The sequence below is a fragment of the Lacerta agilis genome, chromosome 2, assembly GCF_009819535.1.
Source record: "Lacerta agilis isolate rLacAgi1 chromosome 2, rLacAgi1.pri, whole genome shotgun sequence".
NCBI lineage: Eukaryota > Metazoa > Chordata > Lepidosauria > Squamata > Lacertidae > Lacerta > Lacerta agilis.
The window spans coordinates 112,202,955-112,213,957 of NC_046313.1; the positions used below are offsets into that span (position 1 = coordinate 112,202,955).

Here is an 11,003-nt window from a genome sequence, read left to right on the forward strand (position 1 = left end):
CGTGGCCGCCTTCCCGTTGATACCATCCTGTCCATCGCGTCGTTCTTTGCCAGCGCAACAGACCAGGGAGAGGAGAAAAGCAGAGGGAAACAAGTTTATCTCGAACAAGATGCAAGCAGATTGAAATTGGTATAAAAATTCAAAAAAACTGACTATCTAGTTTCTAGTGCTCTGTCACAACAGAGGCCATGATCAGCCTCCACAGTCAGAGGCAGTATACTAGGTGCTGGGAACTGCGGTTTGGAGAGGGTACCATTTGTGCTCAGGGACTGCTTGGTGGCTTCACATTGGGGCATCTGGTTGGCCACTGTGAGATGAAAGTGCTGGACCAGACAGGGCCTCGGGCCAGTGTGGTGTAGTGGTTAAGAGCGGTAGACTTGTAATCTGGGGAACCGGGTTCGCGTCTCCGCTCCTCCACATGCAGCTGCTGGGTGACCTTGGGCTAGTCACACTTCTCTGAAGTCTCACAGCCCCACTCACCTCACAGAGTGTTTGTTGTTGGAGAAGAAGGGAAAGGAGAATGTTAGCCACTTTGAGACTCCTTCGGGTAGTGATAAAGCGGGGTATCAAATCCAAACTCTTCTTCTTCTGTCTTACGTTCTTATCAGTTGCTTAAGCACTACATTTATTTATTTTATTCACGAAAACTCAGATCATTCACACTTCCAACTCTATAGCTCTACCTTGCTTATACTACTAGGATGGGATTGCTGTCTCTGCAGGGGGGGGGCAGAGGGATCTAGGAAAATGTTACATGCACATGAATCTGTTCTGCTGCACAACCATATCATAGAGGTACCCAAAGGGTCATCCAATCTACCACTTGCAATGCAGGAATCTTCCACCTCTCATTTGTGTGAGCAAGTTCCTTATCTTGTAACACGTCATCTAATGTGTCGTTCTCTTGTGCGCTGATGCTTTTATTTTTTCCCATAAAAGTCAAAAAGCTGCCGTTACGTGTTCTCTCTGGCATGAATTTTCCAGTGCCGAATGAGATTCGGACTCTGAGTGAAGCTCTTCCCACATTCTGAGCACTTGTAGGGTTTCTCTCCAGTGTGGAGCCTCTGATGCCTGATAAGATGTGAGCTCTGGTTAAAGCTTTTCCCACACTCGATGCACTTATACGGTTTTTCCCCCGTGTGGATTCTCTGGTGTGTGAAAAGGTTTGTGCTCTGATTGAAGCTCTTCTCACAAATGAAGCATTTATAGAGCTTCTCTCCTGTGTGGATTCTCTGGTGTCTGATAAGACTTGATTTGTCGCAAAAGCTTTCGCTGCAGTCCGAGCATTTATAAGGTTTCTCCCCTCTGTGGTATCTCTGATGTGTAAGGAGGCTCCAGTTACGACTGAAGCTCTTTTCACACACTGGGCATTTATATGTTTTTTCTCCCGAGTGGATGCCTTGATGTGTCATAAGACCAGATTTGTCTGAAAAGCTATTGCTACAGAATTTGTATGGTTTCTCCTCTAAGTGAATTCTCTGGTGGTTAAAAAGGTTGGAGCTCTTACTGAAGCTTTCCCCATAGTCAAAACATTTATAAGGATCTTCTTCCGCATATATTTCTGGATGTCCGATAAGACTCATGTCATCAGAGATGCTCTTGCTAAAGATTACAGAACTACATAGATCCTTCTCTCCTTTGTGAATTCTTTCATGTGAAACATGCTTAGACTGAACAGAGAAGCCCTTGCTACCTTTTGAGTGATTACGGGGTTTCTGTGTCGCGTGGATTTTCTGGTGAGCAATAAGGTTTGAGCTGCGGCTGAAGCTTTTCCCACAGTTCAAGCATTTATAGGGTCTCTCTCCTGTGTGGATTCTCTGATGGGCGTTAAGACTCGATTTTTCGCAAAAGCTCTTGCTGCAGTCTGAACAGCTATACAGCTTCTCCCCTGTGTGCAGCCTCTGATGTGAAGTGAGCCGCGTCCTTCGGTTGAAGCTCTTTCCACAAACTGCACATTTATAGGGCCTCTCGCCTGTGTGGATTCTCTGATGAGTAACAAGGCTCGATTTGTGACTGAAGATCTGCCCACACACAGCGCACTCGTTCCTCCTCCTTACTTTGCACGGTTCCTTTTGGAAGGAGCTTTCGTGGAACTCCACATCCTGCAGATAAAGGAATCTGTCCTTCCACTTCACTGCCGGCTTTCCAACCTGCATCTCTGGTCCATCTTCACTCACAAATATCTCGTTCACATCTCGAGTCTCGTTTCTCTCCGCAGAAGCCTCATAAAGTTCATCCTCATTCTCCCTCTTCCAGCCTGAAATAAACAGAGATGCTTGTTTATTTCCTGCTTCTAAGTTGTGAACAATGATGCTGCAAGAGAAACAGACGATGAGTCTTTTGCCCACCTTTAAAACTCTCCCCTTCCGCAGTACACTGCTCGATGAGCTCTTCCTCTTCCAACTGGCAGATGAGGTCAGGCTTAGGAATCAGCAGAGCTTCTAGGAGATCAAAACATAAAAATCAAACAGCTGGTTATGTAGGGGCTGCAAGAGAGCTTCCAAGCTCTTTCCATCCACGTAGGAAGGACTGTTGCTCGGTGCTACGGCATTTACTTTTGTATGTAGAGAGACCCAGATTCAATTCCTGGTACCTCCAGGTACGTCTTGGAGAGATTCACCGGCCTGAAACCCCGGACAGAGACTGCTGGTTAGGCCACATTCACACCTCACATTTAAAAGCACTATCATGCCACTTTAAATGATTATGGCTTCCCCCAAGGAATTCTGGAAGGTGGAGTTTGATAAGGCTGCTGGGAGTGGTTAGGAGCTCCCCTATTCCCACCATAAGAGTGACAATTACAGAGTGGTTTACCTGATTTGGCATGGGCTGGCTGGGGTGGGGGCTAAGGGAAGTTGGAGTCCAACAACATCCGGAGGACCAAAGGTCCCCGCCCCCCCCGCCTCATCTACGGCCAAAGGCGTCCTTACCTAGAGAGGCCACCATCCCGTAATTCTGCAACATGACCTCCCGGTACAATGCTCTCTGGCCTGGATCCAGCAGGGCCCACTCCTCCTCTGTGAAACTCACAGCCACCTCATCGAAAACCACCTGCTCCTGAAACACGTACAAAACTATTTTATTATTATTATTATTATTTTATTTATGCTTTTCAGGTTTATACATTTCAATAATTTTACAATCATTTTAACATTTCAAAACTCGTCTTCCTTCCCCCCTCCTTCTTAAAATTTATTTTCAATATCTTCTGCACATCCAAATTAACTTAATTTGCTCATTTATTCATCTACTTTAAATGTATGCTCTTATAAAAATGCAGATTATTACAATAATCCTGCCAATGTTCTTATCTGTTTACAATTTATCTGTAAATATTCAATAAACCATTTCCATTCTTTTACAAAAAGTTTATCTTGATTTCTTATTCTTCTGGTAAAGGTAAAGGTAAAGGGACCCCTGACCATTAGGTCCAGTCGTGTCCGACTCTGGGGTTACGGTGCTCATCTCGCTTTACTGGCCGAGGGAGCTGGCGTACAGCTTCTGGGTCACGTGGCCAGCATGACTAAGCCGCTTCTGGCGAACCAGAGCAGCGCATGGAAACGCCGTTTACCTTCCTGTCGGAGTGGTACCTATTTATCTACTTGCACTTTGACGTACTTTTCAACTGCAGGTTGGCAGGAGCAGGGACTGAGCAACGGGAGCTCACCCCGTCAAGGGGATTTGAACCGCCAACCTCCTGATCGGCAAGCCCTAGGTTCTGTGGCTTAACCCACAGCACTACCCGCGTCCCTTTATATTGGATTAGATTGTTAATATTAATGTTTGATGTTTTATTGCGTTTTTATGTCTTGGAAGCCACCCAGAGTGAAATATTACATTATTATTATTATTATTATTATTATTATTATTATTATTATTATTATTATTACCATCAGTCACCCAGCCAGCACAGCCAACTGTCAGGCGTGATGGGTGTTGCACTGCAGCGACACCGAGAGGGCAACAGGTTCCCCATCCCTCTTCTGCAAGGTTCAAAGTTTCATACCATCAAAATGGGCTGAACTCAAAGCTTTCCCCGTGGGTGGCTTTGAGGGCTCTGAACAGGGAGTGGCCAAATGCACCCCTCCCCAGCCTCTCTACTGTACAAAGGTAAGAGTTGCATTTGCTGCTCCGCCTACTTTTGCCTCTGGCCCCGCCCACTGCTGGCATGTGGCCCCTGATAGGATGCCCAGAACGGAATGTGGCCCTCAGGCTTATAATTGCACGCGCACACACACACACACAAAATCCTTGATCTTGAAGACTGAAAAGAGAAGGAGGGAAATTGAGAGAGGCTCTTTTGTGGAATTTTGATGATAGTACGTAATTATATTCATTAGGGAATTGTGAGAATTATTTTCGGGGGTGCTAACGGTGGTATTTTGTGAGCGACAACGAGTTACTGTGCTTCTATGCCACCCTTCCTCCCAAAGAAGCCCAGGGATATGTAAGAAGGTGGCACCCCATTTATCCAAAATACGTCTCCCCAGCGGGCTTTCTCCTACCTGAATTTGCTGGTTGGTGGCTTTTCCCACTCCAGCAGAAAAAGGAGAAGTTTCAGAATGTGCCTCAGGTGCCATTTCACTGTCTGTTAATGAAACGGAGGTAGAATCAGAAGCAGAGGGCCAAACAAAGATTTAAAATCAGCCTCCTAGCCAATCAGGGTTTATTTTTTAATCAGCCTCCTAGCCAATCGGCATCTAATTTTTCATCTGCCTCCTAGCCAATCAATCGAGGCTTATTTTTAAACAGCTTCCTAGCCTGGGGGTGGAATTGAAGATGCAAAGCAAAACAAAACAGCACATTACAAAGTGTCACACCCTGGTAGATCATGTTAAGCTTGTGATCCACTAAGACACCCAGATCCTTATCGTGCGTAGTATTGCCAAATGAGATCTCACCACCTCCCCCAACACTAAATGCAGGGTTTTACCTTTATCTCTGTGGAATTTCATTGTGCTGGTTTTGGCCCCAGGTCCCGGCCTGTCAAAGTCGTCCGACGGAACCTTCTTTGCACCAGATAAAAGGCCGGCCACCTCCATGAACGGCTCCTGGACCTAAAACAGGAGAGAGGATTAAGGGCATCAGAATATGTTCTTAATGGCTGGCCATCTGTCATGGATGCTTTAGCTGAGATTCCTGGAGAGCATGGGGTTGGACTAGATAACCCTTGGGGTCCCTTTCAACTCTACAATTCTGTGATTCCCCCTTTTCTACTCCTTTCTCAGCTCCATGATATTCATTCATTCATTTAAATTTTATTTAGTTTTTCAGATTTTAAAATTTGCAAACAACTATCAGCCAACCAACATAAAAAGAGGGTTCTGAAGAATCTCCTGGACTTCCCTCCTCCCCTCGTCTTGCTCCTGCATATTGTCTATTAATCCATCATTTATTTATTTTAGATGGGTGACCAACAGAGCAAAGCTTCTAAGAAAGGCTGTGCAACAGCTTTATTGGGGGCAGGGGACTTAAGCCAAGCTATTAGGCAGTGTTGTTGTTAGAACTGAATTGGGATAGCCCCCCCCCCCAGGTGCTACCAGACTGCATGCTGGCTGGGCCTGGTGGAGTCCGACGACACCAGGAAGGCTGCAGCTTCCTCAGCCCTGGTGTACAATTTCTTCACGCCCACAGCATGAACCACCAAAATGTAACCTGCTCACCATTTGCCTTCTGTCCTTCTGCTGCTTCAGTAGAAAACCTTCCGCCAGGGTTACGGCCTGGACACAGCTCCCTGGGCGGCCTTCCCTGACCCACCTCTCCATCTCCGGGGGCAGGACGGCCAGGAACTGTTCCAGGACCACCAGCTCCAACATCTCTTCCTTGGTGAGTCTCTTGGGCCTCAGCCACCGGCAGCAAAGGTCCAGGAGCCGGCTGCAAACCTCGTGGGGGCCAATGGCCTCTTGGTACCTGAACTGCCTGAACTCGGCACCGGAATTTGGAGCATCTCGATTCAAGATCTCTGGAGACGTTTTTCTGCAGGTTTCCATGCCACACCCAGCCGGAGCGCTTTCAGTCCTCCTCCTCTCTGCTTTGAGGGCAGCTGAGTCTTGGAGAGCCTTCTCGGACTCCAGTCCCGCAGCCAACAGATCACCTTGCTTTACGGCAGCCATGTTCTCTCTCTCCCTCTCTCCTGGCAATGGGGCTCAGTCCCACGGTTCAACAGCATTTGCTCTAGCCAAGCAATATATCCGGTTACCGAGGAGATTCTTCTCCCTATGGAAACAGAAGCTGAATAGTAATAAAAAAGCTAAAGGACCCCTGGACGGTTAAGTCCAGTCATAAGCGACCTATGGGGTTGTGGCGCTCATCTCGCTTTCAGGCCGAGGGAGCCGGCATTTGTCCACAGACAGCTTTCCAGATCATGTGGCGAGCATGACTAAACCGCTTCTGGTGCAATGGGACACCGTGATGGAAACCAGAGTGCACGGAAATGCTGTTTACCTTCCCGCCGCAGTGGTACCTATTTATCTACTTGCACTTGTATGCTTTCGAACTGCTAACTGGCAGGAGCTGGGACTGAGCGACGGGAGCCAGTGTGGTGTAGTGTACTCCTTTGGGTACTGAAAAGTGGGATATCAAATCCAAACTCTTCTTCTTCTTCTTCTAGCTCATACCTAGCTGAACATCCGCCAGACCTCTGAATCTCCTACACAACTTATTTGCAATACTGTCTAGCTCTCTCTAATCTCACTGGAAGGGCAGATCCTGAAGTTATTTAAAATTTTAAAGGATGATGCTGTTAAGGTGCTACACTCAATATGCCAGCAAGTTTGGAAAACTCAGCAGTGGCCAGAGGACTGGAGAAGATGAGTGTGGTGGCGTCTCCTTCTTTGGAGGTCTTTAAGCGGAGGCTTGACAGCCATCTGTCAGGAATGCTTTGATGGTGTTTCCAGCTTGACAGGGGGTTGGACTGGATGGTCTTTGTGGTCTCTTCCAACTCTATAATTCTATGATTCTAATCTTTCTTGCAGCCAGATTATAAAGCGCCACTGCATGTGTCACAAATCTGCCAGCGTCGCACAAAAAGAATAAACCGTTTCTGCTTCCCGGAGTTAGCAAAGGTTTCAGGAATTGGATAACCCTACATTTAAAGTATGCTTCCCTCCCTGCCCTCCCCGTCAACCCTCCCTGCTGTTCCCCACTGCTATATACATAGCTGTCAACCCTCCCTGCTGTTTCCCAATGCTATAATAAGGGAATTTCCCGCAAAAAAGGAAAAGGTTGACAGTTATGCCCCGAACCCTGGGAACTGTAGTTTGCAAAGGGTGCTGAGGATTGTACTTCCTTGGGGGTCAGACTACGGTTCCCCAGTTTCTTTTTTGGGGGGTGCAGAATGGGATTTAAACATCCTTTAATTGCATGGTGGGTGCACAGTCTAAGTCCCAATGAATAAGTGGGATTTTATTCCCAGGTAAATGCAAGCAGGACTGTGGCCTTCTCTGCTCGCAATAAAGGTGCCTTTATTACTACCATTACTTTTAGATATTTTTTCCCACCCTCTCAATAGACCAACCTGCAATTTCTTTAAATAAATATATATTTGTGACAGTCATTCCTATAAATATGAAATCTGGTCTGCAATAGTTTTTCCTGCTACGCCAGCTCTCCACTGCACCCTTTTCACGCCAAATGCATTTTGCACTCACCTCTTTTCAGGAGAAATTCCAAAGCCCATCCACCCCCCCCTTTTTATTTTTTGCAAGGGGGGGATAGGCAAGGTTGGCCGGAAGTGCCTCCAGCAACGAATCAACCTCGCCTCCTGAAGGGACCCTCTAGGAATGCAGCACTCGGTCAGATTAACCCTTAACCCGTAAGGAGGTGGGAACCCACCACCCTGGAAAAGTGGCATCTGGCTAAATAATTGTTTTTCTTTTAAGTTTACCAAAAAAAAGTTTTTTAAGGGAAAGGCTAGAGAGCGGAAGTTTGGGATTTGCAGTCAGGTGTGGAAAAAGGGTTATTGAAACCATATTCAATAACAGTGCAATCCTGCTGGGTGATTCAATCGGGCCAGACAAAATGACATGCTGTTCGGCAGAGAGCCCATCGCGAAATTATACTGTGGAAGATATGGAAGCTGCCATACTAAGAGCAGCTGGTCCGTTTAGCTCAGTAATGTGTGCTGCCCATGATTTCATAGGACTCTCCCATCTGTGCGTGGGGATGTCAGAATTTGAACCTGGGACCTTCCACAGGCAAGGCAAATATTGCACCGCTGCGATGCTGCCCACTGCTTACATAAGGGGGCATAGGAAGCTGGCTTCTTCTGAATCAGACCATAGGTCCATCTAGGTCAGTACTGTCTGCACTGACTTGCAGCAGCTGTCCAGGATTTCTGGCAGGTCTTTCTCCAAGCCCTCCCTGGAGAAGCTACAGGATTGAACCTTCGGCACCCCAAACAGATGTTCTGCCACGCAGGCAAACCCCTTTCTCAAGCCATCATTTAATTTCAAACCATCATTTAATTTCACTATTTAATCTCAGAAACAGACCCCATTTTCAGATAGGGAACAGTCAGAGATGGCTAGCCACAATATTTAGCTGGTAATTTTATTATGACTACTTGTTTTTAAAGTGTTTCTTGTATCTGTGCATTCTTGCATCTATTTTATATGATTTCATACAGTCCACTTAGAGGTGCTTTTTTAAAGAGGCAGTATATAAGTACTTTGGCCACCTCATGAGAAGAGAAGACTCCCTAGAAAAGACCCTGATGTTGGGAAAGATGGAGGGCACAAGGAGAAGGGGAAGACAGAGGATGAGATGGTTGGACAGTGTTCTGGAAGTGACTAGCATGAGTTTGGCCAAACTGCGGGAGGCAGTGGACGATAGGGGTGCCTGGCGTGCTCTGGTCCATGGGGTCACGAAGAATCGGACACGCCTGAACAACATATAAGTAAAATTAAAATCAAGCTAGCTGCTGATTAGACAAATTAATAGGATGGCAGAGTTGGAAGGGGGTCAGAGGGTCATCTAGTCCCACCCCCTGCAATGCAGGAATATTTTGCCCAACGTGGGCCTCAAACCCACAACCCTGAGATTAAGAGTCTCATGCTCTACCGACTGAAATATCCCAGCAGTTTTACAGAGGATCAGGCCACCTGTGGCTACTACTGTCTAGTACTCCAAAGCCTATGCTCTTATCTCCATTATCGGGGGTCGTAAAGATCTGAATACCAGTCACTGGCAATCCCAAGTGGATACAGTTGCCATTGAGTTCATGCCCTGCTTGTGGGGCCAGTTGCCTCATTCTGCCTAACAGTAGGGCCGACCCTAAGGCCAATCTTTCTGTCTGCTGACCCAGTTGGGACCATCTCCAGGTGGTGGAGCAGAGGGAGCCAGCAATATACACCCCCCCCCTTCAGCGCAATCCTCTCCCCCTGGAATGGATGGGGGGGGGAGCTCAAAAAGGCAGTTGCCCCACTCTTCTTAGTGGTAGTGCCAGCCTTTGCCCGGTCACCAAAGATGGCACTAGGTCTGAGGTGCAAAGTGCCCTCTGGTAGGCCTCCTCCTGTTTCAGGAGCCAGGGAACCTTTGGCCCTTCAGTTGTCGCTGAACTACAATTCCCATCATCCCTGGCCATTGACCATCCTTGTTGGGACTGGTGGGAGTTGTAGTTCAGCAACATCCCGAGGGCCAAACATTCCCCACACCTGTCTCACGGTGATGAGCCTCTGGGGTCTTAGTTGACAAACAGCAGTGTTGTGAACCTTTAAATTTCCCCAAATCTCCTGGAGTGGCACCGTGGAATAAATGACAGTTCCTAAAGTTAACTGCCCAGCAGTTACTGACATGCTGCAAATATTTTATTTTCCTTGTCCAGGCCTGCCTGAACCTCAGGTAGCCAAGGGTGTGCAATAGGTAGCTGTGTCTCCTACTAAAAAAAAAAAAGACTGAAATTTGGAATACCGAGTACCAGTTCTGGTCACCTCTCCTCAAAAAGGATATTGCAGAGTTGGAAAAGGTTCAAAAAAAGGACAGCCCAGCTGATTTATTAATGATTATTTCATTTCTATACCGCTTAATATATTAAAAGTACTTCTAGGCAGCCTACAGAAAACAGAAGCAACAAGAGACAATGATCAAGGAGGGGGGACAACTCCCCTATGAAGAAATGTTGCAGCATTTGAGACCGTTTAGAGAAAAGACAAGGAAGAAGGTGGCATGACAGAAGTTTATAAAATTATGTGTGGCACAGACAGGGTAGAGAGAGAAAAAATATTTATTTTTTTCTATTTTATTTTTAAAAAGTGATAATCATAAATACGCAAGGATAAAAATGTGCACCCCACCACCAAGACCATTCCATTGCAACCATCCAACCTCCCAAAATTTCAACACCTCTTTGGTAGTTTGACCCCTTTCCGTTTTAACAGTACAAATTCTACAAACACCTTCCGTAGCTCCTCAAAATAATTTCTCCTGCGTATTCCCCGTCTTACCTTAACGGCACATGTTAATTTATCGTTAATAGCTATATCCCACACCTCTTTATACCATTCTTCCATTTTATATTCTGCTTGCCCCTTCCACTTCCTAGCTATCGTAATTTGTGCGGCTGTCAATAAATTTGTGAGCAAGTCCTTCCTAGCCTGTGAACCTTCCACCCCATCGTAAATTGATAATGATGCTACCTCTGGACTTTCAGTCAGCTTTAACCCAGTGATTTCTGTTATCTCCTTAAACACTCTGCCAAAAAAGTACGGATTCACGCCTCTACCACATGTGAACAGAATTCCCTGTTTCCTGTCATCCCCTTCAACATAACACCCAATATTCCTCGTTTATTTGATTTAATCTGACGTGTTAAATACCATCTCCAAAGAAGAAAATACAGTTACTGTAGATTCGGCACATCTCACACCATACCAGTTTAGAAAATGGGAATCCGGTTTAGAAAATGTCACCTGTCCCAGCCTGTTAAAACTCACTAGGGCAGTGTTTTTCAACCTTTTTGGGCAAAGGCACACTTGTTTCATGAAAAAAATCACGAGGCACACCAC

The 11,003-nt window shown here is 46.3% G+C and overlaps 1 protein-coding gene across 1 annotated transcript; it reads right to left on the reverse strand.

Moving 5' to 3' along the window:
* Positions 1–662: 662 nt before the first annotated feature.
* On the reverse strand, positions 663–6,205 carry LOC117042659 (zinc finger protein 879-like). Its single transcript, XM_033142245.1, has 6 exons — positions 5,664–6,205; positions 4,934–5,057; positions 4,506–4,588; positions 2,931–3,057; positions 2,349–2,441; positions 663–2,257 (listed from the first exon to the last, which is right to left on the reverse strand). Exons 1-6 carry the CDS (start codon positions 6,111–6,113, stop codon positions 954–956), a joined length of 2,181 nt encoding a protein of 726 aa, XP_032998136.1. The 5' UTR covers positions 6,114–6,205; the 3' UTR covers positions 663–953.
* Positions 6,206–11,003: the final 4,798 nt, after the last annotated feature.